Source organism: Aotus nancymaae, unplaced genomic scaffold, assembly GCF_030222135.1.
Source record: "Aotus nancymaae isolate 86718 unplaced genomic scaffold, 86718_ANA_hifiasm-v0.15.2.pri h1tg000057l, whole genome shotgun sequence".
Taxonomy (NCBI): Eukaryota; Metazoa; Chordata; class Mammalia; order Primates; family Aotidae; genus Aotus; species Aotus nancymaae.
This window is the reverse complement of record NW_026988471.1, coordinates 69,661,068-69,688,589: the sequence shown is the minus strand read 5'-3', so window position 1 is coordinate 69,688,589 and position 27,522 is coordinate 69,661,068. Positions and strand designations below refer to the sequence as shown.

The 27,522-nt window shown below is 45.4% G+C and overlaps 1 protein-coding gene across 3 annotated transcripts in view; it reads left to right on the top strand.

Moving 5' to 3' along the window:
* Positions 1–27,522, top strand: part of ADD2 (adducin 2) — a 113,199-nt gene that overhangs the window by 68,939 nt on the left and 16,738 nt on the right. For all 3 annotated transcript variants that reach the window (XM_012475671.2, XM_012475673.2, XM_012475672.3), the window contains exons 5-14: positions 4,560–4,711; positions 5,146–5,226; positions 8,450–8,599; positions 10,172–10,315; positions 12,938–13,036; positions 17,256–17,432; positions 21,776–22,033; positions 22,862–22,981; positions 24,111–24,200; positions 26,171–26,318. In XM_012475671.2, coding sequence (XP_012331094.1) covers positions 4,560–4,711; positions 5,146–5,226; positions 8,450–8,599; positions 10,172–10,315; positions 12,938–13,036; positions 17,256–17,432; positions 21,776–22,033; positions 22,862–22,981; positions 24,111–24,200; positions 26,171–26,318 — 1,419 coding nt within the window. The remainder of the gene's footprint in view (positions 1–4,559; positions 4,712–5,145; positions 5,227–8,449; positions 8,600–10,171; positions 10,316–12,937; positions 13,037–17,255; positions 17,433–21,775; positions 22,034–22,861; positions 22,982–24,110; positions 24,201–26,170; positions 26,319–27,522) is intronic.

Genomic DNA, 27,522 nt, shown 5'->3' with positions numbered 1-27,522 from the left:
AAATACATTTTGGCTGTTTATTGATTTTTTTTCCCTTGAACTATTGAAGTGATGAGTTACAGCAACAGATTTTTGAATATTGAACTCTTTTTTCATTACTGAAGTAAATCATTCCTGGTCTTGATGCATTCTTTTAAAAATACTCTTCTGGATTTGATTTGCTAGAATTTTATTAAAGATTTTTGCATTCATACTCACACATGAGATTGGTTAGCAGTTTACTTTTTGGGCAGTCTTTACCTAGTATTGATATTACGGTTGTAATTTCATAACATGAATCAAGGTTATTTCACTCTCTTCTTTACCCTGATATAGTTTAAATAAGACAGGAAATCTCTGTTCCTTGAGAGTTATGATTCATTTACAAAGTCATCTATATCTGGAATATTTTTAGGGGTTTTTGATGTTTTTGTCCTCAGTTTCATCTGGAGTTTTTGAATTTATTTTGCTGCTTCTTGGTTAAATTTTGGTCATATATTTTGTGTAAAATAATCCTTTCAATGGAGCTTTTCATAATTACTGGGTCATTTACAATATTACTTTCATCATTTAAATTTCCCGCTAAAGTAGATGAGATAACATCTCATTCTCATTCCTGGTGCTATGTATTTTTACTTTCTCTTTATTGACCAGTCTAGATATTTGTTTATTCATAGATCTTCTCACATCAGCCAATTCTTGGATTTACTTATTGGTCCTGTTATTCTTTCTGCTTCCTAATTCATTTGTTTTGTTTCTATATTCATTAATTCTTTTCCATAATTTTTCTGCTTATTTTGTTGTTTATATATTTTCTAGAGTAGCATAAGTGGATTTATTTTCATACTTAATTTAATAATAAAGACATTTAAGGTTATACATTTTTTTCTATGAGTATGTGTTTGGCCTTATCCCAGGAATTTGACACATAGTATTTCTTTAATTGTTAATTTCTAAATAGCCTGCAGTTGCTGTTTGGACTTTATTTTTCTTCTAAGAGCTATCTGGGAGTGTTTTCTCATTTCCAAGTAGTTGAATGCTTAGTCTTTTAAAGGTTTGCTAATAACATGGGATTTTATTGCATTATGTTTAGAAAATGTGGCCTATTTAACTTCTGTGTTGGAGATGTACTGAGGTTAATCTTTGTGGCCTAATAATAACATTTAGAAATGATAATGGGTATAGACCATCTCTATAGTGTGGTATTTGATATTTTTGTTTTAATTTGATTTTGTCAAAAATTTTCTCTCATTATATTTGATTTCTGTTCATTTCTCTTGGTATTTATGATAGTTTTTGCTTTCTATATCTTGAAATATTCACAGCATAAGCATCAATGATAGTTATAGCTTCATTATCAAATGTGCCTTTAATTCATATAAAATAACCTACAAAATAGCTTCTTTGTATAAGAGAATATTGTTTTGCCCAACTTCTATGTTGATAATAATATGACCTTTACTTAGTTTTTGTTTATATTTCCCTGATGTGCTCTTGATCTTCCTTTTACTTTTACCTCTTTTGGGTCACTTTATTTCAGTGGAGATTTTTCATTTTGTTTTGTTTTTGAGACAGGGTCTTGCTCTGTCTCCTAGGCTGGAGAGCAATGATGCAAACACAGCTCACTACAGCCTCAACCACCTAGGCTCAAGTGATCTTCCTGCCTCAGCCTCCCAAGTAGCTGGGACTGCAGGCCTGTGCCACCACGCCTAGACAATTATTTTATTTTTTATAGAGACGAGGTCTCACTATGTTGCCCAGGCTGGTCTCAAACTCCTAGGCTCAAGCAATTTTTCTCCATCAGCTTCCCAGAGCACTGGGATTACAGGTGTGAGCCACTGTGCCCGGCCTATTTTTATTTTTTTGTAAACTTCCTATAACATTGCCTTCTCACATTCTGTGGTTATAACAGAGAAATGAGATAGCCAATTTTTTTGGTTCCTTTTTAGGTAGCCAAATATTTTTTTTCTAGATGCTTATGGTTATTTTCCCCTTATCTCTGTATTTCAGAAATGTTGCCAGGAAGCAATTAAACGTAGAGTTTTTTCTTTTTATGAACTTTTCCCATAATGCAATGAGTACTTGCATGCACAGATCTTTCTTTCAGTTCAGAAAATGTTTCTTCTACTATATTCATACTGCTTATGTATAGGTTGCCTCTCTGGTTTTTGTCTCCCAAATCTGCCATATTATCTACCAATTCTTTCCATGTCCGTCCTTACACTCTTCCTCCTGACAGAGGAATCAGGCTGACCAGCATTCTCATTGGCTCACCAATCAGCATCTGTCAGGAAGACAGATGGATGCCTGGAAATCTGCTTAGTACACATCCAGGATATCTGAGTCAGGGATGTGGAGAGGGGAAGTTTCAAGTATTATGAGTTCAAGCCCAGAGAGGCTGTTATTTGTCTAGGTCCATTTGCCTTAGAATTTGGGGTTTTGAGCATCAGTGTGCTCTTCAGTCTTAGATTTCAGGGAGCTTGGTGAGTTTTCATCTTTTTCTGTGTTTTCTTAGGTACTTTGACTAAACGGCTCAGTTAGATCTGATTTATAAATGTGGCATTTAGCCATCCTAACTTTCATGAGGCCAATTAGAATAAGCTTTTAAAAACTTGTTGTAATATTATTTTATTTTAAAAATAGATACATAATAGTTGTACATATTTATGGTGTACATGTGACATTTTTATATATAAATATAATGTAATGATCAAAATAGAATATCCGTCACCTCAAACACTTATCATTTCTTTATTGGGAACATTCCTCATCTTTTCTTATAGCTATTTTGAAATACACTATTAATTCTTGTTAACTATAGTTACCCTATTGTACTTTCAAATACTAGAACTTATTCATTCTGTCTGTGTTTTTGTACTCATTAACCAACCTCTCTTCATCCCCTTCTCTTCAGACTCAGAGCAGGGGATTGGGAGCTCCTTTTGAGCCCTCCTGTTCTCTTTCTCTGCTCCTTGTACCTGTGGGTGAGGTCATCCTCTTAGTTAAACCACCACTGGGTTGGGGAGGAGGATTCTCTTTGATACAGATACAGAGGATGTGATGGAGTGAGTGTTTTCAGACCTGTTCTGTTCCCCTGGCCATCACTGGGACTCCATAGTTATTTGTAGGAAAAATATTCAAAGAACTGTGGTATAGACTACATAGACCTCCCAACATCAGCCCCACCTGCCTGCCTTTGCCTGGTGCCCTGTGCTTTTGATATGTCCTCCTTGCTGCTAGGCATGAAGCAAAGAGGTAATTTCTTGTCTTGTCTGGTGAACCCATAGAGAGGAGGAAGTGATCACAGACTTGTCAATTTGAATAAGAAATCCTTGACTTTGGAAGTTCATTGTTGTCTTTGGCAGTCTAACTGGGCTTTTGGACCACTGCTGTCCCCGCTATCTATGTTTGCAGGGCACCTGCCCTGGAGGTGTATCACCTCTGGTTGGCATAGGCCCTTGTGTGTGCTTCTTGACATAGGTGATTGAAGGCCTGCTCTGCTCGCTGGATGTTAGCCCGGCACCCAGTCCGCCCTCACTTTTGTAGACCATGTCATCACTTCCACTAATGGCACACTCGATGCAGGATATACATCACATCATGCTGCAGTAAGGTTCACAGAGATGGTAAAAGCTTCCAAAGAGCATCCTGATCCATTAAAATCTTCTGTGGGAGCTGGGAGAGGCAGCATCAGGAGGCTCACACCCAGACACCAATTTAAGCCAGAATCCTTTCCTATTGATTCTCTTATTGGTTCCTAGATGCTCACTAATCTAGGCACTGGGACTCAGATGCCCTCTGCTCCCTTCCTGAGGCATGTAGGCAGTGTGATCATGGTTAATGGGATAGACTGGATGTCAACTCCTAGACCCTTGCATGCCCAGAAGACAAGACTATCAAACCCTCTAGGCCCATTTCCAAATCCCTTCCACATGCCCCCAAATTCCTAGAAAGAACCACCAAAAAGCTAAGGGACTGCATGCCCAGAGAGGAGCCTAGGTACCTGGCCTGAGACCTCTGGCCTTTCAGCCAGCCACAGCTGCACTCACTTCTAGAAGTTTATGACTTGTTAGAAAATCTTGAGGAAGTTATTTCCAGGCTGATCTGGCTTTCTATTTGCCCTGTTTTTAAATCACAGAAAATGTGATTTAAAAACACATGGTGTCGTTGAAACAATGTAGAGCAGGTTTAATGACTAGTAACTTCATTAAAAATAACTGATGAAATATACCTATGTTTCTAGTCAGAGATTTATTCTTGCTTTGATTCAGTGCCCATCTTCAGAGTTTATGGTAAGCGTGGCATTCCCAGAACCCTTCATTCTGTGGCCTTGAGACTTGCCATGATTTTTGAGCAAAACTTATCCAAATGAGCAGACATTATTGGGCACAAATGTCAATTCTGTGGACTCTTCCCCCAGGTAAGGGTCAAAGAGTGTTTAATTCCCTGCCTGGGGAAGTCTCTTGTGCAGTTTTAATGCCAGTGAGAATTTGGAGAACACTGGAGCTTGGAGTACACTGGAGCCAGGAAGGGGAGGACAGATGGGCCCTGGCCCTAAGAGAACTGCACTGTCCCTGCAGATGTCTCCATGATGACACCCATCAATGACCTCCACACAGCTGACTCCCTGAACCTGGCCAAGGGGGAGCGGCTCATGCGGTGCAAGATTAGCAGTGTCTACCGACTCCTGGACCTCTATGGCTGGGCCCAGCTGAGTGACACCTATGTCACGGTGAGCAGAGCACCCTGGAGTTGGGTGGAGCACTGCATGTGGTCCCACAAAACCCAAAGGGAGAACTCCTGACCCTTGGCATGGCCATGGCACTGCTGGTGACCTTTGGCCAAAATGCCCTTCGAAGGTTTCTAACCACTGTAGTCATTGATAAAGCAGCCTGCCCAGCGGGCACTTCTTTGGATGGGAAGGAACTCCTGGATCTTATATCTAGAGCTACCCTTGACCACCGTGAGTTTCCTTTTGTAGCTCCCTTTCCTCTACTCCAAATAAAGGCTGAGGCCTTTTTATCTCTCATGGGTGGGGGAGAAATAAGGGTTCATTAGAGGAAGACTTGGGTGCAGTGGGTTCAGGGGAAGAGAGGATTCAAGCACAGTGTCCTTGGAAATGTCCCTCTCCCTCCTTGCCCCTGAAAATGTGTGTCTTTCTTCCAGTTGAGAGTCAGCAAGGAGCAGGACCACTTCCTGATCAGCCCTAAGGGAGTTTCTTGCAGTGAAGTCACAGCGTCCAGCCTGGTGAGTACAGTCCAGCGTCACTGCCCACTCCTTATTGAAATGACAGCACTCCCCTGTTCCCATAGTGCTAGATCCTCTCCAAATTGGTCACTGTTGCACTGTGGAGCTCACAATCTGGTGGGGCAGAGAAGACACATGGAACAAACTAAGTGTCCAGAGCATGATGCGACCATAAGACCAATTGCAGGAGGAGGCAGCAAGTGCGGTGGGAGGGAGGAGGGAGCAGATATGGGCCTGGTATCCTCTCAGCAGACTCATGGGATGGCTAAGCCTGGGATTAGACCACAGTGGTTGGGAGTGGGGGGCCTTTCTGGATATGGGGTACATTAGAATAAGAACCAAAGCAGCATGAGGTTTGTTCAGTGCCAGTACCATTAGAGATACTTCTCGGTCCCTTTTCAGTGTTGCTCCTTTTAGATGAGGTAGAGGCTTTCAAAAGTTGCTTTAGTTCAGGAAAGATTTCTGGTTGGGAGGAGGAAACTCATAGAAAGGACTGTCTTAGAAGCAGAAAAGGCCCAATTCTTCTCAGATACATGGGCTGCAGCTGCTATGCCGTGCACCTTGGAGAGGAGGACACCACCTCAGGGGCCTCTGCCTGGCTTGAGACATGCTCAGGTGCAGAGTCCAGCCACTCACTCAAAAGTCCAGGCTCAGTAAGTCACAGAATATCTAGGCAGGGCAGGACTTCTACCATGCCAAGGCCACTTTAGAGGCAGGAAATGACACTGGTGTCCAGGGAGGGTAAGCACCTTGCTCAAGACTACACAAGGAGGTGATGGCCAAGTCAGAGCTAGGACCACAGAGACAAGGATGACATGGGCTCTGTCTGTAAGGTGTTCATGGTCTGGTTGGAGGAGAGAGGCGAGGTAATCAGCTATTAAAGCTCAGGGTACAGAGTGTTCCAGTAGAGGTGAAGGAAGCTTGGGGAACCTGGAAAGGGGCACCCTACCCCACCAGGAGCTGTAGGAGGAAGAGGGAATGAGGGAGGAAGAGGGGAGGGAGGAGACTTCTAGCTGAAACCACGGTGCAGGAGTGGAGTCAGTGGGATATGAGTCAGTGGGGTGAGCAGACTTAGACCATGGTGGCAAGGAAAGGTTTGGCAGACATGACTATGTCCTCGGCAGGAGTGCAGCATGTGTGAAGCCCAGATGCATGCAAGAGCCCCATGCATGCATTTGGGAGGACAGGCAAGTGGCCAAATCTGGCTCAAGTATTCAGTATCTGGAGGTGACCTGGGAAGGGGATAGGGTCCAGATGATAAATGGTATGGAAGGTCTTGTTACGGTGTTTGGCTTTATTCTGCTGGACACGTAGAGCCACTGAAGTGCAAGCAGAGGAGGAATGCAAGCAGGTTTCTGTTGTAGAAAGATCACTCTGAAAGCTGTGTGGAGGCCAACTGACACCTAGGTGGGGTTATTACAGCAAGCTGGGAAGGAAATTCTGGGCCTCTATGCCCAGTGGGCCTGGTGATCAGTTGGGTTGGGAGGGGATTGAGTTTGAGAAACTGGTGGAACATTCAAGAGATGTCAGTTGGCGTTTGGTTATCCTAGGTTCAGAAGGGATGCAGGCTAGGGACACAGGTTTATGACATGGGTATGAGATGTTTATGGAGTGTGTGTAGACATAGGGCTGCTATGTGTGGTTGTGCAGTTTGTGCACTGCACAAGGGAGCCTGGCTAATGAGGAAGAGAAGAGAGAGTGAAATCCAACCTGTGCTCCACTCACTAAGTATGTCCTAGCATTGGGCTTCTGTTTTAAATTTGCACAAAGGCATTACCCACACACCAAGCCCTGTGTCCCTGGGCTGTCCTCAAGAGAGTGGTACCTGCTTTCTCATTTATACAAATGAGAAAGCTCCCCCTTGTCCAGGTTTGGGGAGTCAGCCGTTTGTATACAAAGGTACCGTATGGGAGGGTGGCTGTTGTATTAGGCTGTGGAGGTTCTTAAGTGTCAACAGATCACATGTCCAACGATAAGATATAAAATAAGTAAGATCAGAGAAAGATCATCCAAGAGGGAGAATTCTAAACAGGCCACATGTCCAAGGAAGTAGGGGAGCTGGGCTGAGGGAAACCAGAGGGCAGCTCTCCACACTCAGTTTTAAAGTACCTGAGATGGGAGAGTTGCTGTAGCTTCCAGGGGTCATGCCGCTTTGACATCTGTATACTTTACTTAAAATAGGATGTTGTAAGTGGAGATTTGTTGAACATCTTCCTGATGCTGCATAAGCAGACATCAGCAGCACATTCCTCTGCCCACGTTAGAATCGGTCTCCCTGCTTTGATCCTCTTCTTGACTGCCTGGGCTCTAGGGTGGGGTGGTGGGCAATTTGAGGAACTGCCCTGTGTGCCACATTCAGGATGTCATGAGTGCTTCAGTTTTAAGGGCTAAAGTTGTGAGTTTTAGAAACTATTATCTGGCTTGTTAATGTCCAGGGAACAACTGTAGTCAGCGAAGTTAGGTTAACTCACAGCTGCCGGGAGATTGCACTCAGAGAACCAGGGGAAGTGTTCAGTGAGAATGCATTGGAAGGTACTGGTTTCAGGATTTGGATTTGTGCTGGGTAATTCGAGAGAGTTCTGTATACCTTGGATTGTGGACTTTCAGGACACGGGAAATTCTGATTGAATATTTTACTACTTTTAATCCAGGAGGCAGGGGACTGGGGGTGTGGAGTGAGGCTAGAGCTGTCATTGGTAAAGCAGCCACAGCCTCTCTGAGCCTCATTGAGAAAGGGCTCAGTGTAGACATTACTTCCACTGGAAGCCTCTCGGATGCTCCTGTTCTGCTGGGATGAAAGACTCCACCTGTTTCTGTCTAGAGAATTCTGTGCATGACTCTGTTCCAGCACTTTGCTACCCCACATGTGGTCTGTGGATCACTCGAGAACTTGTTAGAAATGCAGGCTCTCAGGACCCCCTCAGCCTATGAATCAGAACCGCATTTGACTGGACTTTGGGTGATTCATGTGCACAGTCAAATCTGAGAAACTCTGCTCTCGCATTTCTCCGGCTGAATTATAATCGTCTATGCTCCCCTTAGACCATGCGATCACTGAGGGCAGAAACTGGTTTGTTTTCTTCCAACACCAAGTCTGTCATTGCTCATGGTGTCTGGAATGCGTGAAGATAGGTGGGCAGCACAAGCTGGGCCCACCAGCTGGGAGAGGAGTGAGGGCCTCTGCCACCCTGTTGCCATAAGTTTCTCTTCTTTCCTGGTGCAGATCAAGGTGAATATTCTGGGCGAGGTGGTGGAGAAGGGCAGCAGCTGCTTCCCAGTGGACACCACGGGCTTCTGTCTGCACTCGGCCATCTATGCAGCAAGGCCCGACGTGCGCTGCATCATCCACCTGCACACACCGGCCACAGCAGCGGTGAGTGGACTCCTTCTCAGCCACCGAAGCAAAGACATAAGCCAGCTGAGGCTGTAGCACTCTCGTCATTTAAAACAGTCTGGAAAGATCTAGAACTCAGGCCAAGGTGAAGTGAGAGAACTCCCAATGTGGAAACTCCCAGCCTCTCCATCTTTCTGACTACTGAAGTCAGTATAATGTGAAGAGGTGGAATGTCTGTTCCATCGCGTCCCCCACCCTGCTGCATACACAAGCTGGGACCCTTGCCCTGGGAACAGTGCCTCCTAAATTTCTACTCAGGGCAGTCCTGTTGGACCAAAGGGTGGGGCCTGCCCCCACAAAGCCAGGCTCTGGTGAGGAGATGTGTTGACAGAGGACAACAAGTTGGTGGGAACCTGGACTGTGCCCACTTTCCCATAGTTCAGGGTAGGCTGAGAGTAGGGGATGGAGTAGGCAAAACTGGGAGCAAGTAGAAGGAAGAACCTCAAGGAGCAGGTTGTCCCGCTCTGGTCATTTCTCCATGTGTACCTAAGACACTACAATGTCACTTAGATGGCAGACAATCAGTTCTGGGCACTCCCCTGGACCCCCACCCCATCCTGCTGACCCTCGGGCCACACACCTACAGGGACAGAGTAGGCTGACTTGTCATCAGCCTGTTTTCTTAGCAAAGCACACTGGTTATGAGCATTCAGACCTTCCAGAATTTGGACTAAGATGTGAAGATGTATTTGTGCCAAGTGTACATCTTTGCAGAGCTCAGGACTGAATCAGGGCAGAATGAGTGAAGGAGGGCAAGGTTTCTTCTAAACCTCTACATACTCCTTGCTTAAAAAAAAAATTACTGCACATTCTGTCCACCATGAGCAGCTCACTATTAGTAAGTGATGGGGGAATGGGTTACAACCTGTGTTTCAACCCTGGTCCCCAGCACTTATATTGTCCCAGTCTCAGAGGCAAGAGATTGCTTTTGAGTTGAGACCTTTGTATCGGGCAGCAAATAATTTCATTCAGTTTATTGGGACTTTTCAATGGGCCTCTCTGCACACACCGGCCACAGCAGCGGTGAGTGGACTCCTTTTCAGCCACCCAAGCAAAGACATAAGCCAGCCGAGGCTGTAGCACTCTCGTCATTTAAAACAGTCTGGAAAGATCTAGAAAGTTGTGGCCTTGTCTGCACTGAAACCAAAGCTGAGGGTCTCCAGCCTATCCCAAGAGATCTGGATTCTGCTTACCCCAGCTTGGTGCAAATTGCATCACAGTCTGCCTCTTCCCAGAGTTGTATGACAAGAGCAAAGCTGTGTGTGAGGTGGGGGGAGTGGGAGGGACGGCAATAGCTCTCTGGAGTACCTTCTTTCTAGCAATTCGGAAAGGTGATATGTTGACATGGCTGTTGTGAAAACAGTGATGGAAAGACATTAGAGCAAGCAGCGTGACAGCACAGCCAAGCCATGGGGTGGAGGAGCCCAGGCCTTTCTTGTGCCTGCTCCCTACCCTTACCCCCACCAGCCCCTGGAGTGGAGCTGGACTGTGCTGCTCTGAGGAAAGGGCTGGGAGGGCTGCAGGTGCTAACCAGGACATTGTCTCTCTAAGGTGTCGGCCATGAAGTGGGGCCTCCTGCCTGTTTCCCACAATGCCCTGCTGGTGGGGGACATGGCCTATTACGACTTCAATGGGGAAATGGAGCAGGAAGCCGATAGGATCAACCTGCAGAAGTGCCTTGGACCCACCTGCAAGGTTAGCTTAGCTCTTTGGGACAATAATCTGGAGTGGCATTGTCAAAAGCCAACATCACAAAAGTGACATATGTTTGTTGAACAATAAGGGAGGGAGAGAGGGGGAAAAAGAAAGAGAGATCTCCCTATACCACTTCCCTGAGATCTTGGTGTGTACTCCAAATATATTCAAATTTGTATTTGCGAAACTAGGATCATAAAATAAGTTGTTTTTGTCTCAGCAATAGATAGTCAACACCTTTGTATGTTATTAAATATTTTCTCTATCACCATTTTAAATTATTAAATTTAATTAAATGATACAACTATTCACAGACTTCATTATGTGAATAGTTGTGGTATGATTTACCTGAATACTCTTTTGTGATTGAACATTAGAAGGTATTTTTCAGTTGGGTACAGGACTCATGCCTGTAATCCCAGCACTTCGGGAAGCCAAGGCAGGTGGATCATTTGAGCCCAGGAGTTCAAGACCAGCCTGGGCAACATGGCCAAATCCCATCTCTACAAAAAACACAAAAATTAATGAGGTTTGGTGGTATGCACATGTGGTCCCAGCTACTCAGGAGGCTGAGGTGGGAGGATTGATTGACCCCAGAAGATGAAGGCTGCATTGAGCTATGATCACACTGGTATATGCCAGCCTGGGCAACAGTAAGACCCTGTCTCAAAAAAAAAAAAAAAAGATTAAAACAACACATTGATGAAAATTATTTCAGCTAAATCTTTGTGTGAGCTTGAGAGGAGTTTCTTAGGATAAGTTCCTAGGGATGCATGGGCTAGAACTCTCACTTCATGTCACCAAATTGCCCCACACGGTTCGTTCACTCTCCCACCCCGTGTCTAGGATATTAGAATCCTACTTCCTTGCAGTGCAGTCTCCCCAAACTTGAGTGTTGTTGCCTTTATTTTTCTGAATGGAATCTTATTGCTGCTTGACTGAATCTTGAGCCCTGTTTTATAACAGCACATAATTGGGGGTGGTTAGCTCAGCATTGCACAGCCACGGAGCCCAGTGTGGGTTCATGGGCGCTTTGCCACTGTCCTGGCAAGGGATGCACTGCCCGAGTCATTTCCCATGAGTCCCTGTCTTCTTATCTCTAGCACGGTGAGGTGTCCTGCCACTCTCTCCTGATAGCGTTATTTAGAGTGCGGAGAGAGGATGGAATGTTCACATCTAGGAAGTGCTACGAGAATTTGAGAGATGGGGTATTTGTGGTTTATAATACTTTTTGTGGGCCACAGTTATCATCTCTTTCTGTTTCTCTGCCACTTGCGTGGAAAAAATACCAGCTGTTTTCAGCAAGAGAGGATGTGATGTTTCGAGCCACCAGGCTTGCATAGAGACAGATCTGACACATGGATCTGTGTCCCAGCTCCCAGGCAGGCATCATGTGTTTCCAGAGAGTTCTTGAGAGTAAAACCAACAAAGAAAAGTTTCTGGCAGGGAAGATGCACTGTGGGGAGTCGTGCTGTTGGTACAAATTCAGTTTGGGTTTCCCAACTTTTGCCCACTTTTCCCTGACCGAGTCTAAAACATTGCACTAATAGTGAGAACCCCTGGCTTCTAGTTCAGGTGTTTTCCCTAATTCACTGGGAGACTTTCAGTTTTTTTGTTTCTTTTTTTTTTTTGAGATGGAGTCTTGCTCTGTCACCGGTTGGGGTACAGTGGTGCGATCTCAGCTCACTGCAGCCTCCACCTCCCACGTTCATATGATCCTCCAACCTCAGCCTCTCAAGTAGCTGGGACTACAGGCACACACCATCACACCCAGCTAATTTTTGTGTTTTTAGTAGAGATGAGGTTTCACCATGTTGGCCAGGCTGGTCTTGAACTTCTGGCCTCAAGTAATGCACCCACCTTGGCCTCCCAGAGTACTGGGATTACAGGCGTGAGCCATTACACCTGGCTGAGACTTTCAGTCTTTTCAGGCTTTTATTTTCTTCTTATCTATAAAACCAGTGAGTTAGATTAGAAGGTCACTGTGGCCTCTTTCTAGAGCTATGAGATCTCAGAGCTGACAGGGCCGCATTGAGTTTATGGTGCAGAAACCTAAGGCCCAGAGAGGTGATGTGACTCACCTGTTTCTGCAGGGCCACCTCTCAGAGAACCGCCCCCTGTCAACTAAGTTTTGACTCCCAAGTCAACTAAGTTACAGGAGCAAGAGACTGCTTTTGAGGTGGGAACTTTGTATTGGACAGTAAATAATTTCATTCACTTTAATATATGCACCAGTTTTTCAAGCTTCTAAGCTTTCCAAGGCCTAAAAAACTCAGGCATTGCCTAAAGAAATTGACCAAGCTATTTAGTTTCAGTTTTAAAATGACTTTTCAATTTCAATTTTTAAAATGCCTAAAAACCCAGGCATTGCCCAAAGAAATTGATCAAGCTATTTAGCCCCAGTTTTAAAGTGCCTTTTCAATTTCTTAGGGTGGACGCTTTGAGTTAAAATCCCATGTAGGGTAGCTTTGGAGTGTTTGATTAGAGAAAATAAACAAGGAGTTGGGAAAAGGGGCCCTGGGATTGGTTGTGGAAGTTTATCTAAATAAAATGAAAAACCTCTCCCTCTTAACTAAAGTTTAGAAGGCTTAAGGTTTTAATTGACTGTTTACTCCTCTACAGATCCTGGTGCTAAGAAACCATGGGGTGGTTGCTCTGGGTGACACTGTAGAGGAGGCATTTTACAAGATCTTCCACCTGCAGGCTGCATGTGAAATACAGGTGAGCAGATTCCCCTGGGAAGTGGACCCAGGGGTAGGCTCTGACGGGCCTGTGGGCAGAAGTGGTGACTCCATTGGCTGTGATTCAGGGAGTCTTTTGATCCCAGCCTTCTAAAAGCTATGCCCTATTTCTCTGCCTTGGCACCATTCTATCCTTCTAAAGTTTCACATTTAGGGTTAGTTCTGTGGCTTTGAAAAATGTATCAGTATTGTCTAACAACCAATAAACACCCAATTCTTGAGGGTCAGTGCCCAGTCTGGGGAGTTGCCTGGGCTCATCAGCTGGACAGTGGGAGAAACTGTAATAAGACGTAGAAAAGTCTTTACCATGCTCAGGTTACGTGGGCTATACCTGCTGCACCTATGCCCAGCAGACACACAGATAGGTTTTAGTTTATTTTTTGAGGGTAGGGGGTTGGTTTGCAAAGGCCAGGAACATGGTCAAGTCCAGAAAGAGGAATGGAAAGCAGGCCACTTGGAGTGTTGACGTGGCAGCCTTCACAGCCAGGGCAACCCCAAGTGATGTCCAGGAAGCCCATCATGGAGTCCCTAACTGGGAAGGGATGGAGAAGATGGAGTGTCAGTGATCACGGAACCGCTAGAGGAGCTGGTGGAGAAGCAGTAGGAAGACAGACAAACCTGTAGTTGTATAGACAACAACGTAGTATTGGATAAGCCAAGCACATACTTTTCAATGTGGCAGGTTGGTCAGGAGCGGGTAGGGGGCCTTGCATAACCCTGAAAAGACCTTATTAACCAGGCTGACCAGGCTCCATCCACCCTGCTCTGGGCTGTGTGCCCTTGGGTAGAGGACTTGCTCTGCTTGAGCCTCTGTCTCCTCAACTGCAGAAGTGGGGCCCAGCGGGTTGCTGTGAGGACACAAGGAGGGGTGTTGCTGATGGTATTTTTAGGACTCAACTGACATACGGGAGGCCCGTTGCCCCTGGATGAGTCAGCTCTTTGCCCAGCCCCTTGGTGTCCCGTCCGCCCTCTCCTGGCTGGTCTAGGCAGAGCAGCACCCAGAGGAAGAAGTCTTTCTCTCGGAGGTACTCTGGGGAGATTGAGATCTGCCAGGAAGCATTGCTGGTGGAGGCTCTGCAGCGAGACCCTTTCAGTTGTTTTTAAAGGAATATGTGGTGAGGACAGCTATGAAGATAATGATAAAGAAGTATTAAAGGCAGTGGTCAGAGCAGGGGAAGGTGGACACAGACCCAGCTGGTGCCTTTTTGATGTGATGTGATGTGCCCCGCCCCTCCGCCCCTGCCACCCCGCCCAATCAAAGATTCTGGCCCTGAGCTCTGACCACTGACTGCTGGAGAATCTGGTGGAGCCGCGGGATATAGGGAAGCTACTCTCTTCCCCACATCTGAACTCTTAAGAGCTCTCCATCTTCTCCTGTAAAAACTTCATCTCTGCAAACACAGCTCAGCCCTAAAAATGAATAGAGAGAGATGCCCATGCGTCGTACCACCCCACACGGTGAAGGACACCTCTCCCAAAATCCAGACTTCCAGAAACAGTTTCTGGGCAGTTTAAAGGGCAGAGCTGCAGGCTACTGTCCCTGACAGCCCCCATCCCCCAGCTGCTGTCACTTTCTTTTGAGGACTGGTTTGCTGAGATCTTGTGACAGGACCTCAGGCAATGCAGAGAGATAACCCTTGGCAAGCTCCAGTGGCCTTTTTTATCCCCTGGCTGATAGAGCAGAGAGGTTTCTAGAGGCCGGTATAGAGCTGGAAGATGTGGAAGAAAAAAACAGGAAAGCTTAGAGGAGGCGTGGGTGGATCGGGGCATGAAAGAGCCTAGGTAGCAGCGACTGCAGGTGCCGCTGTTAGTGCAGCCCTGGCCAGGTCATTTTTGTGTGAAGCAGCCAGCACTGAAGCTCTGTTTCCACTATGGGCCAAGTTTTCTCCCTTGGTGACCTTGGCAAACAAGCGAACGTGGCTGTGGTCATGTTAGTAGTTCAAGGCTAAAAGCCTATTCATTTCTCCTGGGGATGGTGTTCTCTCTGCTCCCCATCAATTTGGGGTTCCAGGAAACTGGGTCATCCCCCGCCGAGAGAGGCAGCTCCCTGCTCTGCTAACAGGCAGATGGGAAGAAGCTCAGGCAATTCTTCTCCATCTGCTACCCATCACCATGGAAACCGGGGGAGGAAAAGCTAGGTGGGAGGAGGCAGCCCTTGCAAGGTTGTGGGAATTCTCTCCCCCTCTTCTTCTCCATTAAGGATGGGTCCCCAGGGAATAGCACTTCTCAAAATTCATTCATCCAAACATTTATACGGCACCCCACATGTACCAGGTGCTGCGCTAAGTGCTTTAGATCTATTACCTTAAAGACTCCTCAGAAGGTTCCTACTGCTATTTTCATTTTACAGATGAGGAAACCAAGACACAGAGATGATAAATAGCTGTTAAAAGTCACACAGTGCATAAGTGGCAGAGCCAGGATTCAAACCCAGGCAGCCTGGTGCCCAGGTCTGTGCCCTTAAACACTACCTGGAGAAGCGCTGGCTCTCCAGGTCTGTGAGGGGCAGTGGGAGAGGTCTGTCTTCTGCTAGATATGTGCCTTGGATGAGAAGGGCATAGATAATGTTATTGCTTCCTTCTCTTCACAAGGTGATGGGGGTCACCTGTGAGGGCTGCATGGCTGACCTCAGAGAAGTGTCACAGGGGCATTTGATTAAATGATGAATTTAACACACTCCAAGGTCTGTCCCTGATCCTCTTGGGTACATAGAGCTGTATTTGTCAGCAGGTTAAATTGGATTTTTCATTTCCAGAAAAAAGTAACTGTCACAAAAATACTGAAAGTTTGTGTAATTACAGCAGTTTCCCATAACAAGCAGGCTAACATGGAATATCATATCTTACTCAGAATGCAAATATAATAATGTGCAGTGCAAAACACCTGGCTCACTACCTGGAATATTCAAAAGCCATTGTCTCTTTATGTAGCTGGATTTATCATCTAGGAAGCTAAACCCTAACCAATTATATCGGAGTGGTAGATACATGGGGGTAAATAGAATGTACCATTAGATGAGCATGGAATTAAATAAATAAGGGGATGTGTTAGATTAATGAATGTTTTTAGGATCATTCTAAAATTGCCTGCTATATACACACACCTCTTATCCTAATACTCAGAGTCCATTGCCTACAACCACTTGCATTGCCCTCCCCATAGAACCTTGACAATGGGACAGACACTCTAAGTCTGTGGGTGGGAACTCTCACCCCTGCACAGTGCTTGGCTGTACATGTACACTATAGGCATTTTATCTGTCTCCTTTTTCTGGGTTTCCTTGACTGACTAACGCCATTGTAGAGAATGCATTCTCCTTTTAGACCTGTGAATCCATCCCATCAGGTTAAGACTAGAATTCATGGCTTGGGAGCCAGCCTGTTTCTTTCAAGTGACATTTTAAAAAACATATGAGAGGCCAGGCATGGTGGTTCATGCCTGTAATCCCAGCACATTGGGAGGCCAAGGGAGGTAGATTGCATGAGCCCAGGAGTTTGAGACCAGCCTGGGCAACATGGCAGGACCCCATCTCTAAAAAAATACAAAAATTAGCTGGGTGTGATGGTGCACATCTGTAGTCCCAGCTACTCAGTAGGCTGAGGTGGATGGCTAGCTTAAGCATGGGAGGTTAAGATTGCAGTGAGCTGAGACTGTGTCACTACATTCCAGCCTGGGCAACAGAGACCCTGTCTCAAAATGAAAATAAAAAACGTAGAAGATATTTCAAACATACAGAAAAATGCAGAGACTAACGTAATAGACACCCATACCTACCTCTCAGATCAAACATATTCATAACCTTTGGCTTCAAATCTTGGAGAAACAAAATACTACATCCAAGAACTGCCTTCCTTTCTAGTCTCATCTTCCCTCCCTCCTCAGATATAATCACAATTCTAGGTTGGTCTATATCCCAGGTAACTTACAGTCTCTGTTTTGTTTGATTTTTAAGGTTTAACACTTGCTATTTCCTTCCTTATAATCTCTAAGAATGGGCATCAGGAAATAAACTAATAGCTGTTTTCTTGAAAATGGGTGCATGCCCATCAAGTGTGGGTGGCTCTTTCTCAGTTTGGCAGACATATCTGGTCTCTAAGCTCTCCTCTGTGACCCCCATTCTCCCATCACATACAGGAGCATAGATAATTGCAGGAGACTCGTGTGCATGTGGGCTGAGGACTCTCTGCTCTTTGCTGCAGGTGTCAGCTCTGTCCAGTGCCGGGGGAGTGGAGAACCTCATCCTCCTGGAGCAGGAGAAGCACCGGCCCCATGAGGTGGGCTCCGTGCAGTGGGCTGGGAGCACCTTTGGACCTATGCAGAAGAGCCGGCTGGGGGAGCACGAGTTTGAGGCCCTCATGAGGATGCTGGACAACCTGGTAAGTCTCCTGCCATTGCCCTTCCAGACCAGTCTGTTGAGGCTTAGCCTTCTGGAACCAGGAAGTACAAGGCACTGGGTGGGCACAAGAACTGCCAGCATCACAGGTTGTTCAAGCCTCATTGATAGGAAATTTGATTTAGAATGCATGGTTATTCTAATAGTAGTTGAATTTTCACAAATTGTAAACTTTGCCATCCTCAAGTAAGTGCTGTGGATGTTGTCATATCTACAGAGTCCTCTGTGAAAAGATGTAGTCCAGTAAAAACCAGGACACTGAGCCTATCTTATATTGGGGCTTTGCTCATACCTCTTACATAGTTAGTTCTGCCTTTTTGTCCAATCTCATGACTTGAATGCAGAAAGCACATAATACTACTGATTTCCTTAATCCTAGGCAGCACCTTTTTAACAATGTCCTATTATAATGAATAAATGAACCAATCAGTCATGTAAGGAATTAAACTGATATGTGTCTAGGAGTGGGCTGGCTCTTCAAAGGATGCAAAAAAATTGTAAGACATTCTTCCTTCTTCTAAGGGCTAACAATTTAGCTCATAATATGGGATATAAACAAGTGACAATTCAACAACAAGAGGAAAGCATATGCAATTAGAAGTGCTAAATGCATAGGAGACAATAACTTCTTAGATTGCTCAGGGAAGTGAAAGATGATATTTATCTTTATAACATTCTGTCTGATTCATTTTTCTCATCCTCACTGCTACTGTCTTGGGCCTTCTTTATCATGTCAAGGTTATTGCAATAATTAATAACATTTCTCCTTGCCTTCATTTCCTCCAAATCATCACTACTTTGTTACTAGGCTGACCATGAGGGCCACTTTATAATGATGAAAGGTATAATCCACAATAAAAATACAACTCCCACTAACATTTGTGTGCTGAGTAATCTATGCCTAAATAAAGCACCATGACTAGATGGTTTCATACAACAATTCTTTCCAACCTTTAAGACACAGGTAATTCTTAAGTTATTTAAAGTGTTTCAAAGAGGAATAAAAAAAGAATACTAAGCCATAATAATTGTAACAATAACTTAGACCAATTTTTATCTGATTGTTGATGAAAAATGCTCCACGAAAACTAGTAAATAGTATCAAGCCTAATAATAGAATAATCATATACGATAACTGATGGCTCATTTCTGGAATTCAAGGATGGCTTAATAATATAAATTTATCAATCTTTTAAATGTATTTCATGATACTGAAGCATCAAAGGTTAAAAGCTTTTGATCTGTCCAGTATGGTGGGTCACACCTGTATTTACAGCATCTTTGAAGGCCAAGACAGGTGGATCACTTGAGTCCAGGAGTTCAAGACCAACCTTTGCCACATAGTGAGACCTTGTCTCTACAGAAAATACAAAACAGCCAGGCATGGTGGCATGTGCCTATTAAACTTTTAAACAAAACAATTATTCTTGGTCATAGCACTATTATTTAATATTATTCTTGAATAATATTGGAATTCAATCCAAGGCAATGAAGCATAAGAGGTATAAATATTGTAAAAGAAAGGAAATTATTATTTACAGATAATATGGTTACATGCCTATAAAGGCCAAAAAAAAATCAACTGAAAAAAATATTAGAAATAATGAGAGTACTTTTACAACCACCTGATGGGTTCTTCCTGCCCATTGCATAAGCAAAAGCAATTCATAGAGACCATGGGATTGCAGTAAAGAAAGAGTTTTTAAGGCCAGCCATGCCATGAGGGAGACAGACTCAAATCAATCTCAATGAAGCCTCAGAGGTTAGAGATTTTTTCAAAGGGGGGGTTTTCAAAGATTCCTGGTCTTAAACTCTTGGGCTCAAGCGATCCACCTGTCTCGGCTTCCCAAGGTGATGAGACTACAGAAGTGAGCCACCGTGCCAGAAAGATTCATAGATGGTTTGGTAGGTAGAGGGCTAAGGTATGGGTGCTGCTGACTGGTTGGGGATATGATCATAAGAGTGTGGAATATGGTCCTCATACACTGAGGGTGGGGGCACAGGACTGACTAAGTCCCAGGGTCATCCAGTTGTCAGAAATGGAAAAGCCTGAAAAGACATCTCAAAAGGCCAATCTTAGGTTCTACAATAGCGATATTATTTACCGGGGTGATTGGGGAAGTTGCAAATCATGTGACCTCTGGAATAATGGCTGGTGATTATTTAACTATGCCTACATCTTAGTAAAATTCAGGCCCCTCTCATCTTCTTAACTTGGTGGTCTTTCGTTAGTTTTACAAGGGCAGTTTAGTTTTTGGGAAGGGCTATCATCATTTACACTATAAATTAAATTTCTCCTGAAGTTAGCTTGGCTGACATCCAGCAATGAGCAAAGCCAGCCAGCTTGTGAGGCTAGAAGCAAGATGGAGTCAGCCATGTCATATCTTACTTCCTTACCTGACTGTCATAATTTTGCAAAGGTGATTTCAGTTTAAAGTGGTCAATTATGTAAATATATACAAAAATCGGTTTTTGTATCTTATCATTAACTACTTTGAAAATATAATGGGAGAAAATAATCCTATTTGTAAATGGAACACAATCATAAAACATTAAAAAGCAGAATCTATTTTCTTAAAACCATAAAACTTTATTAATAGACATCAGAGAAAACCCAAAGTCAGTGAAGAGCTATAATTTATTCTTGGTTAGAAAGCTTCAATAGTGTAAAGAGGTTACTTCCCCAAAATTAATCAATAAACTCAATGTAATTCTTTCAAAAATGGGGGAAGGTCTGAGGACTTGACAAAATGTCCTTCTATATGAAATTCAGGATGGCTAGGACAATGCTATAAAAAGAAAAGTAATTAGGAATACTAATTCCACCTTATGACAACTTGTGATAAAGCTTTAGCAATTAAATGGTGTAGCACTAGCAGAATGGGCATGCAAATCAACACAACAGCTTAGAGAATCCAGAAATAGATCCAAAATATATGATAATATAACACAGGAAATGCAGGTACTTTATAAATCAGTGGGGGAAAGATAGACTACTAGCCATCTGGGGAAAAAAAACTAAGGCAGATTGCTACTTCATTTATTTCAACAAGATAAATTCCTGGTTTATCAAAATGGTTAACATAAAAAGCGAACTCATTGGGGTATTAAAAAAACATAGATTTATGTTTTTGATTTCCTTGTGTTAGGGAAGACCATCAAGCATGGCAGAAAAGTCTGCAATCATGACAAATATTGATAGATATCATATAAAACAATTCAAAACTTGCATTTCTATAAACCACTCCCCCACCATAAACAAGGTAAAAGACAAAATATGGAGGGAAGTATTTTCAGCATCTCTGATAGCAAAAAAAATAATATTCTTAATGTACAAAAAGCTTACAAATCAATGTGAAAAAGAGAAACATCAATAGAAAAATGGGCTGAGAATATAAACAATTTACAAAGGAAAATATTTAAGTAGCCATTATATGTAATTGGAAATACCCATTTTACTGGTATCAAACATACATGGACACACTTGTGTATGCATAGAGACATGACCCCTAGAGACAACCTGGAAAGGTTTTTAGTGGTTGTCTCTAGGGGTGAGATTTTGCATAAAATTCAGCTTTTTCCTTTTTTATTTTGCTTAATTTTTTTCTACATGGATCTGTATTTCCTTTACTATCAGAAAAACACCCTAATACCATTTTAATTTTAAAATAAAAGAAGACAAGGAGAGCTGAATATTGCTTCAATAGCTGCCAAGATTCCAGAAAGTTTGTTCTCTCTGAGAAGCAGTCAGCTCCACCTCGGAGGGACGTGGCCTTGCTTAGGAGACAGGAATGTTCTTGAGTCTGATTTCAGGGTTCCAAGAAGGAAGTTGTTAAGAAGCTTCAGAGTCAAGGAAGGGAGGGGTGACTGTTAAATCAGCTGGGAAGCTTTTCAAAATCCTGTAGCCTGGGCCATGCTGTGATCTGATTCAACCAGCAACTCTGCAGCAGGGCCCAGGCATAAGTGTTTGTGTGAAGCTCCCTCGGTAATTCCAGTGCGCAGCCAGGGCTGGGAGCCACTGGACCAGAGGAAATTTGGCTCCATTTGGATGAGGAGCTTTGTCTGTTTGGTCCACAAAGGTCTAGGGATTTTCTCAGCCCTAATCACAGAGGACTTGTTGGGGTAGAGAAAGAGAAGGACTGGGGGACCAGGAGAAGGGAACGGTTCTGAAATAGCCAGAAGAGTGGCAAGCCAAGATTGCTTAATGGAGATTTGGGTTTAAATGAAGAGTCCTTTAAACAGAGGGAGGCAGAGTGTGTGTGCATGTATGTATATGTACAGGCGTTTTTTCTAACCCCGTAAGTGGTTCTATTTTTGTCTTTCTAGGGCTACAGAACAGGCTACACGTACCGCCACCCCTTTGTTCAAGAGAAAACCAAACACAAAAGTGAGGTGGAGATTCCAGCCACAGTCACAGCCTTCGTGTTTGAGGAGGATGGTGCCCCGGTACCCGCCCTGCGACAGCATGCCCAGAAGCAGCAGAAGGAGAAGACCCGCTGGCTCAACACGCCCAACACCTACCTGCGGGTCAACGTGGCTGATGAGGTCCAGAGGAGCATGGGCAGCCCCCGACCCAAGACCACGGTAAGGGAGATCCCAGGACAGACCCAGGTAGAGAGGGGCAGGTTGCATTTGTGGGGCAAAGCAGCTTTAAAAAGGGAACAGAGCAAACTTCTCCTGCCCCAGGTTAGTGGCATCCTCTTTGGGCTTCCTATTGGGCATGTGGGGGCAGCTTCTCAGGCCCACTGAGCCTCTGACTTTTTCCTTGCACCTCTGCACTGAGTTTTTGGGTCTAAGGAGCAGATTTCTCCAGAGGGCAGTTGGACCAGGCACATGACCCAGAACCAGTTGGTTTGTGCTGCTTTCTCCCACATCCACAGGGGGCTTCTGGGAAATTCAAGGGACGAGCCTTTAACATTGGGACTGCAGATCTGATGCAAGTTCAGCCCAGTAGGTGGGCTGGCAGCTGCTTTCTATGAAGTTACCTTTTCTTTCCCTCTCCCCACCCATAGGCTCTTAATTTTTCATTAACATAAAAGTAGCCAATAGCCAAATAGAATACCTCTTCATAAAACAATATGACGCACTCCAAACTCAAATCGAGTTACCTAATCCTGAAGCTCAAGTGGTTGCCTGTGTGTTAAAGCTGGTTCCCAAGGTTCTGACCCCGACTCTCAGACATTCTTTATGGCTAACCCTTGGCCTGAGGGCCTTCTTTGGTAACTGGGTCATCTGTTGCCCATCTCTGCTCCTGGAGACAGACATCAAAGAGGCCCAAGAAGAGAGAGTGTCTATGAGTAGGCTTGCTGACCTTCCATGCAGGCCGGTGGGCCCAGATCTCATGGGTGGACCACCAGGGAGGATACATGGGCTTGTTCGCTCACCTCAGCCCATGGCCTTGTGTTTGTGCAGTGGATGAAGGCTGACGAGGTGGAGAAATCCAGCAGTGGCATGCCGATTCGCATTGAAAACCCAAACCAATTTGTGCCTCTCTATACCGACCCCCAGGAAGTGCTGGAGATGAGGAACAAGGTAAGTGGGGGCTGTTTATCTCACCCTCTCTTTTCCCACATGGGGGTGGTCTCAAGTCCCACAAACAGGAGCTGAGGTCCCAGGATGTGCCTGACTCGCTGACATCTCAGATGGCTCACAGGAGAAAGAAATTACCATTGACTGACCACGTCCCAGGTGCCATGCTAAGTGCTGTACTTACGTGGTCCCGTAACTTTTTACCTAGAGCAGGGCTTGCTTTACACATCAGCTGTGTCTGAAAGGCCTACCCACAAATTGAGTTTTAATGAATTTTATACCATTTTCCTTTTGCCTTATTTTCAATATCTCAAGATCGCTGTATTTGTTTCCGGAACTTTGCCTGACAGTTCACTTGCATATATTTTTAATGTTACTTTAAAACTGCAGTTGTAGCAGGCACCTCTAACAGGTCAGATCGTTCACAGGACAGTGGTGCAGTGTGTGAGCCGGATCCCCTGCAGCACTTGTTAAAAGTTTAGATTCCTGGGTCACCCTCCTCTACTGCCCTCTCTCCCTCCCCACTCCCCCGAGACATTCAGTTTCAGTAGGTGTGGGGGGCCTAGAATCTGTATTTAAAACAAATTCCTCACGCCTGTAATCCTGGCACTTTGGGAGGCCGAGAGGTCAGGAGTTCGAGACCAGTCTGGCCAACATGGTGAAACCCTGTTTCTGCTAAAGACACAAAAAAATTAGCCGAATGTGGTGGTGTGTGCTTGTAATCCCAGCTACTTGAGAGGCTGAGGCAGGGGAATTGCTTGAACCAGGGAGGTGGAGGTTGCAGTGAGCCAAGATTGCGCCATTGCACTACAGCCTGGGTGACAGAGCAAGACTCTGTCTCAAAAATAAATAAATAAATAAATTCCTCAGGGACTTCTTAGGATAGACTACACCTCATTTTACTTTTTAGCTCCTTCTGAGTTCATGAAAATCTGGTGCTTTACATAAATTACTAATTAACCCTGGAACAGACTTGGAGGCCCCCCTTAGAGTGCAAGGATTGAATTAGGATAGGAGACGGGCTCCTACACCACTGGACCTTTCTAGACCCCAGGCACACAAGAACGTCCCCTCTGAAACTCCACGCCGACCCTGAACAGCCAGCTCACTCTCCTCTCCCCTTTCCTCACAGATTCGAGAGCAAAACCGACAAGACGTGAAGTCAGCGGGGCCTCAGTCCCAGCTCCTGGCGAGCGTCATTGCCGAGAAGAGCCGAAGCCCGGTACAGCAGACGCTGCCCCTGACTGGCGGGGAAACGTGTTTGCCTTCGGGGTCTTCTGTGCCTGGGGCTGGGCTGCAGGACCCCTGAGTCCTCATGCCCACCTTCCCCTGTGATCTTGGGTGCCGGTGCTCTTGCTGCAAAATGGAGGTCCACCTCACGGGTGCTGTGAGGACCAGGGAGGACGATGTCTGATGGCCCCTGTGGGCACTGGGCGGGGGAATAGCAGCCCAGCCTGCCTGCAGGAGTGATGCGACCCCGCCATGGAACTCCACTCTGTCCTCCCTTATTACCCTGCAAAGTGGGACTCGTAGGCTTGGGGCTGGAGACTCCCAGATGCCCCAGGTGTGCCCAGCCCTGAGTGTCTCTGACCTCTGTGCCTGGATATGCTGTCATCCAGCCAGGGCTCTGGAAAGACGATCATGTACCCATAGAGAGGGGGTCTATAGACAGGACCCATGCTCCTACAGGATGGGAAGGGACAACACTGTCCACACAAACCCACCTTGAGTTAGAAAGTATTGTCATTGTTTCTGTGCTTGAGATAGAACCGTGTTTTGTCTAGTGCTTAGCAAAAGGGGTGAAGTTCAGGATGCTGGCATGCGTTTGAAATCCCTGCTGCTCTTTGCAAGGTAGCAATGGGCATAGCATTTTCCTTAGCAGTAAAAATTGGGGAAATACAGGAAATGTTCCTCTCTACAGGGCAAATTGTGATGATGCAATGACTTCAGGTCAAGACTGCCCCCCGCAGGGTGGGTGTCCATTGGCAAGAGAAGTGTGAAAATTGCATCATCACACCCACTTCCCCCCAACCCCAACCCAGCCAAGATGGGGAACACTGAACATTCCATAGGGTCAAGGATAGAAATGGCCATGTTCTAGGGGGAGGTGAGAGTTCAGTACAATTAGCAAAATGGTTAAAAACAAACAGAAATCTCACCTGCTATTTATACCAAGTGCCCTTCTTGGAGTCCCTCTTCTAGGGTTTTTGGTCTTGGATTCTCTGTTGACTCCATGATCCCCTACATTAGGCCTGCTGTGACTTCCCTTTTGGAAGGGGCCCAGGGGCCAGAAGACGTGGTGGGCCAGGTCCAGGAGGACTAGCTGGCTCCAGGCTCACCTCCCTTTGGCTTCACTATCTTTGCTCCTAGCTTCAGAGTGCTGCATCCTCAAAGGCCAAGATGAGGATGCTGAATTAGGAAAAAGGGCTGTGGAGTCTATATTTTAGTCCCTGTCTTGGGCTAGAGGGGTCAAAGAATTCCTGAAGCTTATGTGAGGGCTGGCTGGTCAGCTCCCCAGAGCCAGGGGCTACACAGAGGTGGCAAAACCCAGTGATTTTGCCAATATCCCTTCAGGGACCTGCGGTACAGGCAGGTTGAAGATCCGAGACTCAGGAACCTTGGCCCCTTTGTCACTTAAGACTGTGTGTGAAACAGGACTAACAGTTTGGACTGAGAGCACTGAAGCTGCTGTGTGTTTTGCATATGACTTAATGCTGTGTGTTGTGGCTTGCACTGCTGTGGGGGCGGGCGTGGCGGGCGGGGAGGGTAGTGGTGGGGAATGGCTGGCATGAAGCTTGCTTGAGCCAATGCTATGCTTGCTGGGCTTTGGCTGACTGACTTTGGGCCACCAACTGTATTTGCATAGTGATGGCTTGGAAGTGTCCATAGCAGGGATTGCAATAAAGGTGTGTCTTCCTTCTGCTCGGGAGCATCCTTTGATTTTATTTCAGGGCAGACTGTGGGCCCCCTATATTCATCCAGCCAGTTGCAAAATCTGGGTCTAGAGGTGAGGTAGCAACGGGGAGGAATGAACAACTCCTGCCCCAAGGCCCTGAGCTGTTTCCAAGGAGCTGCATGCCACACTGTCCCTAGCAAGACCGCTTGCAGCCACATGAATCTGAAAGGAGACTGGGGCCTGCGCCCCAACCGCAGCGTTCAGAGAGCGACACACCCTCTGTGGTTAACTTTCAGTCTACAGAGAGCCAGCTGATGTCCAAGGGTGATGCGGATACCAAAGACGATTCAGAGGAGACGGTGCCCAACCCCTTCAGCCAACTCACTGACCAGGAGTTGGAAGAGTACAAGAAAGAGGTGGAGAGGAAGAAACTAGAACTTGATGGTAAATGACCCTGAAGCACCCTTGCTTCCAAATCCCCCAGGGTGGAAGGGAGAGCTCAGGACCACCAAAAGAGGACCTTCCTGCCCCATCAACAAAGAATATTCTTATTACCATGGTTCCATTAATCACAATAATGCCCTTCATTGCGCTGTTCCTAACAGTTACTCTGTGCCTTCATGACCTCACTTGACCCTCTCACCGGGTATAAAGAAATTAATACTTGTAATATGCTTAGAGAAGTGCCTACAAACATGGCTTAGGCTGGTAAATTTTAGCTATAATAAGATAATGATAATAGTCATAATTATTATTTCCCACCAGGTCTAGTATAAGCCTTTTGGCCTGGCAATCGAAACCCCCCACCAGCTGACAACTTTATGTCTTTTTCTCACTCCTTTATTTCAGAATCTTGAGTGAAGCCCATCTCTCCATGTTGACTCCCAAATATTCACTCACAGTAGCTTGTATGCCCTTTTTCTACCTTTGTCTCTTCCTGGCATGCTGCTTCTTCTCGGCTAGCCTGGTCCGGTCATCAACACTTCAGGCCCTGTCACCTTCTCTACTCTTCCCAAATCGAGCTGTCCCTTCTCTTTGCTTCCTGAGCACTTGGGGTCTGAGACACATAGTTCAGCTTTTGGTTGTGTCCACTGGGCTAGACTGTCACTTCCTCAGAGCAGCGTCTTCCACCATCTCCCTTCCTCACCCCAAGTCAGCCACCTTCTTGGGCACAAATCAGCTACTTTAAAAACCCTTGCTGACTGGGCATTGCCTATAATCCCAGCACTTTGGGAGGCCAAGGCGGGTGGATCACTTGAGGTCAGGAGTTTGAGACCAGCCTGGCCAATATGGTGAAACCCTGTCTCTAGTAAAAATACAAAAATTAGCCAAGCGTGGTGGCGGGAGCCTGTAATCCCAGCTACTTAGGGGCTTGTGGCAGGAGAATTGCTTCAATCCGGAAGGGGGAGGTCACAGTGAGCTGAGGTGGCACCACTGCACTCTAGCCTGGGTGACAGAGTGAGACTCTGTCTCAAAAAACAACAACAAACCAAAAAACCCAACAAAACCCTTGCTGGCTTGCTTGGAGCTCTAATGTGCGCATTGAAAAGTAGATAGAAGAACATGGCACTTTTTATCCCTAGGGATTGTTAGGACAGAAAATGAAATTCAATGAGTTAAACAATAGTTACATGCAAACAAATCCTGG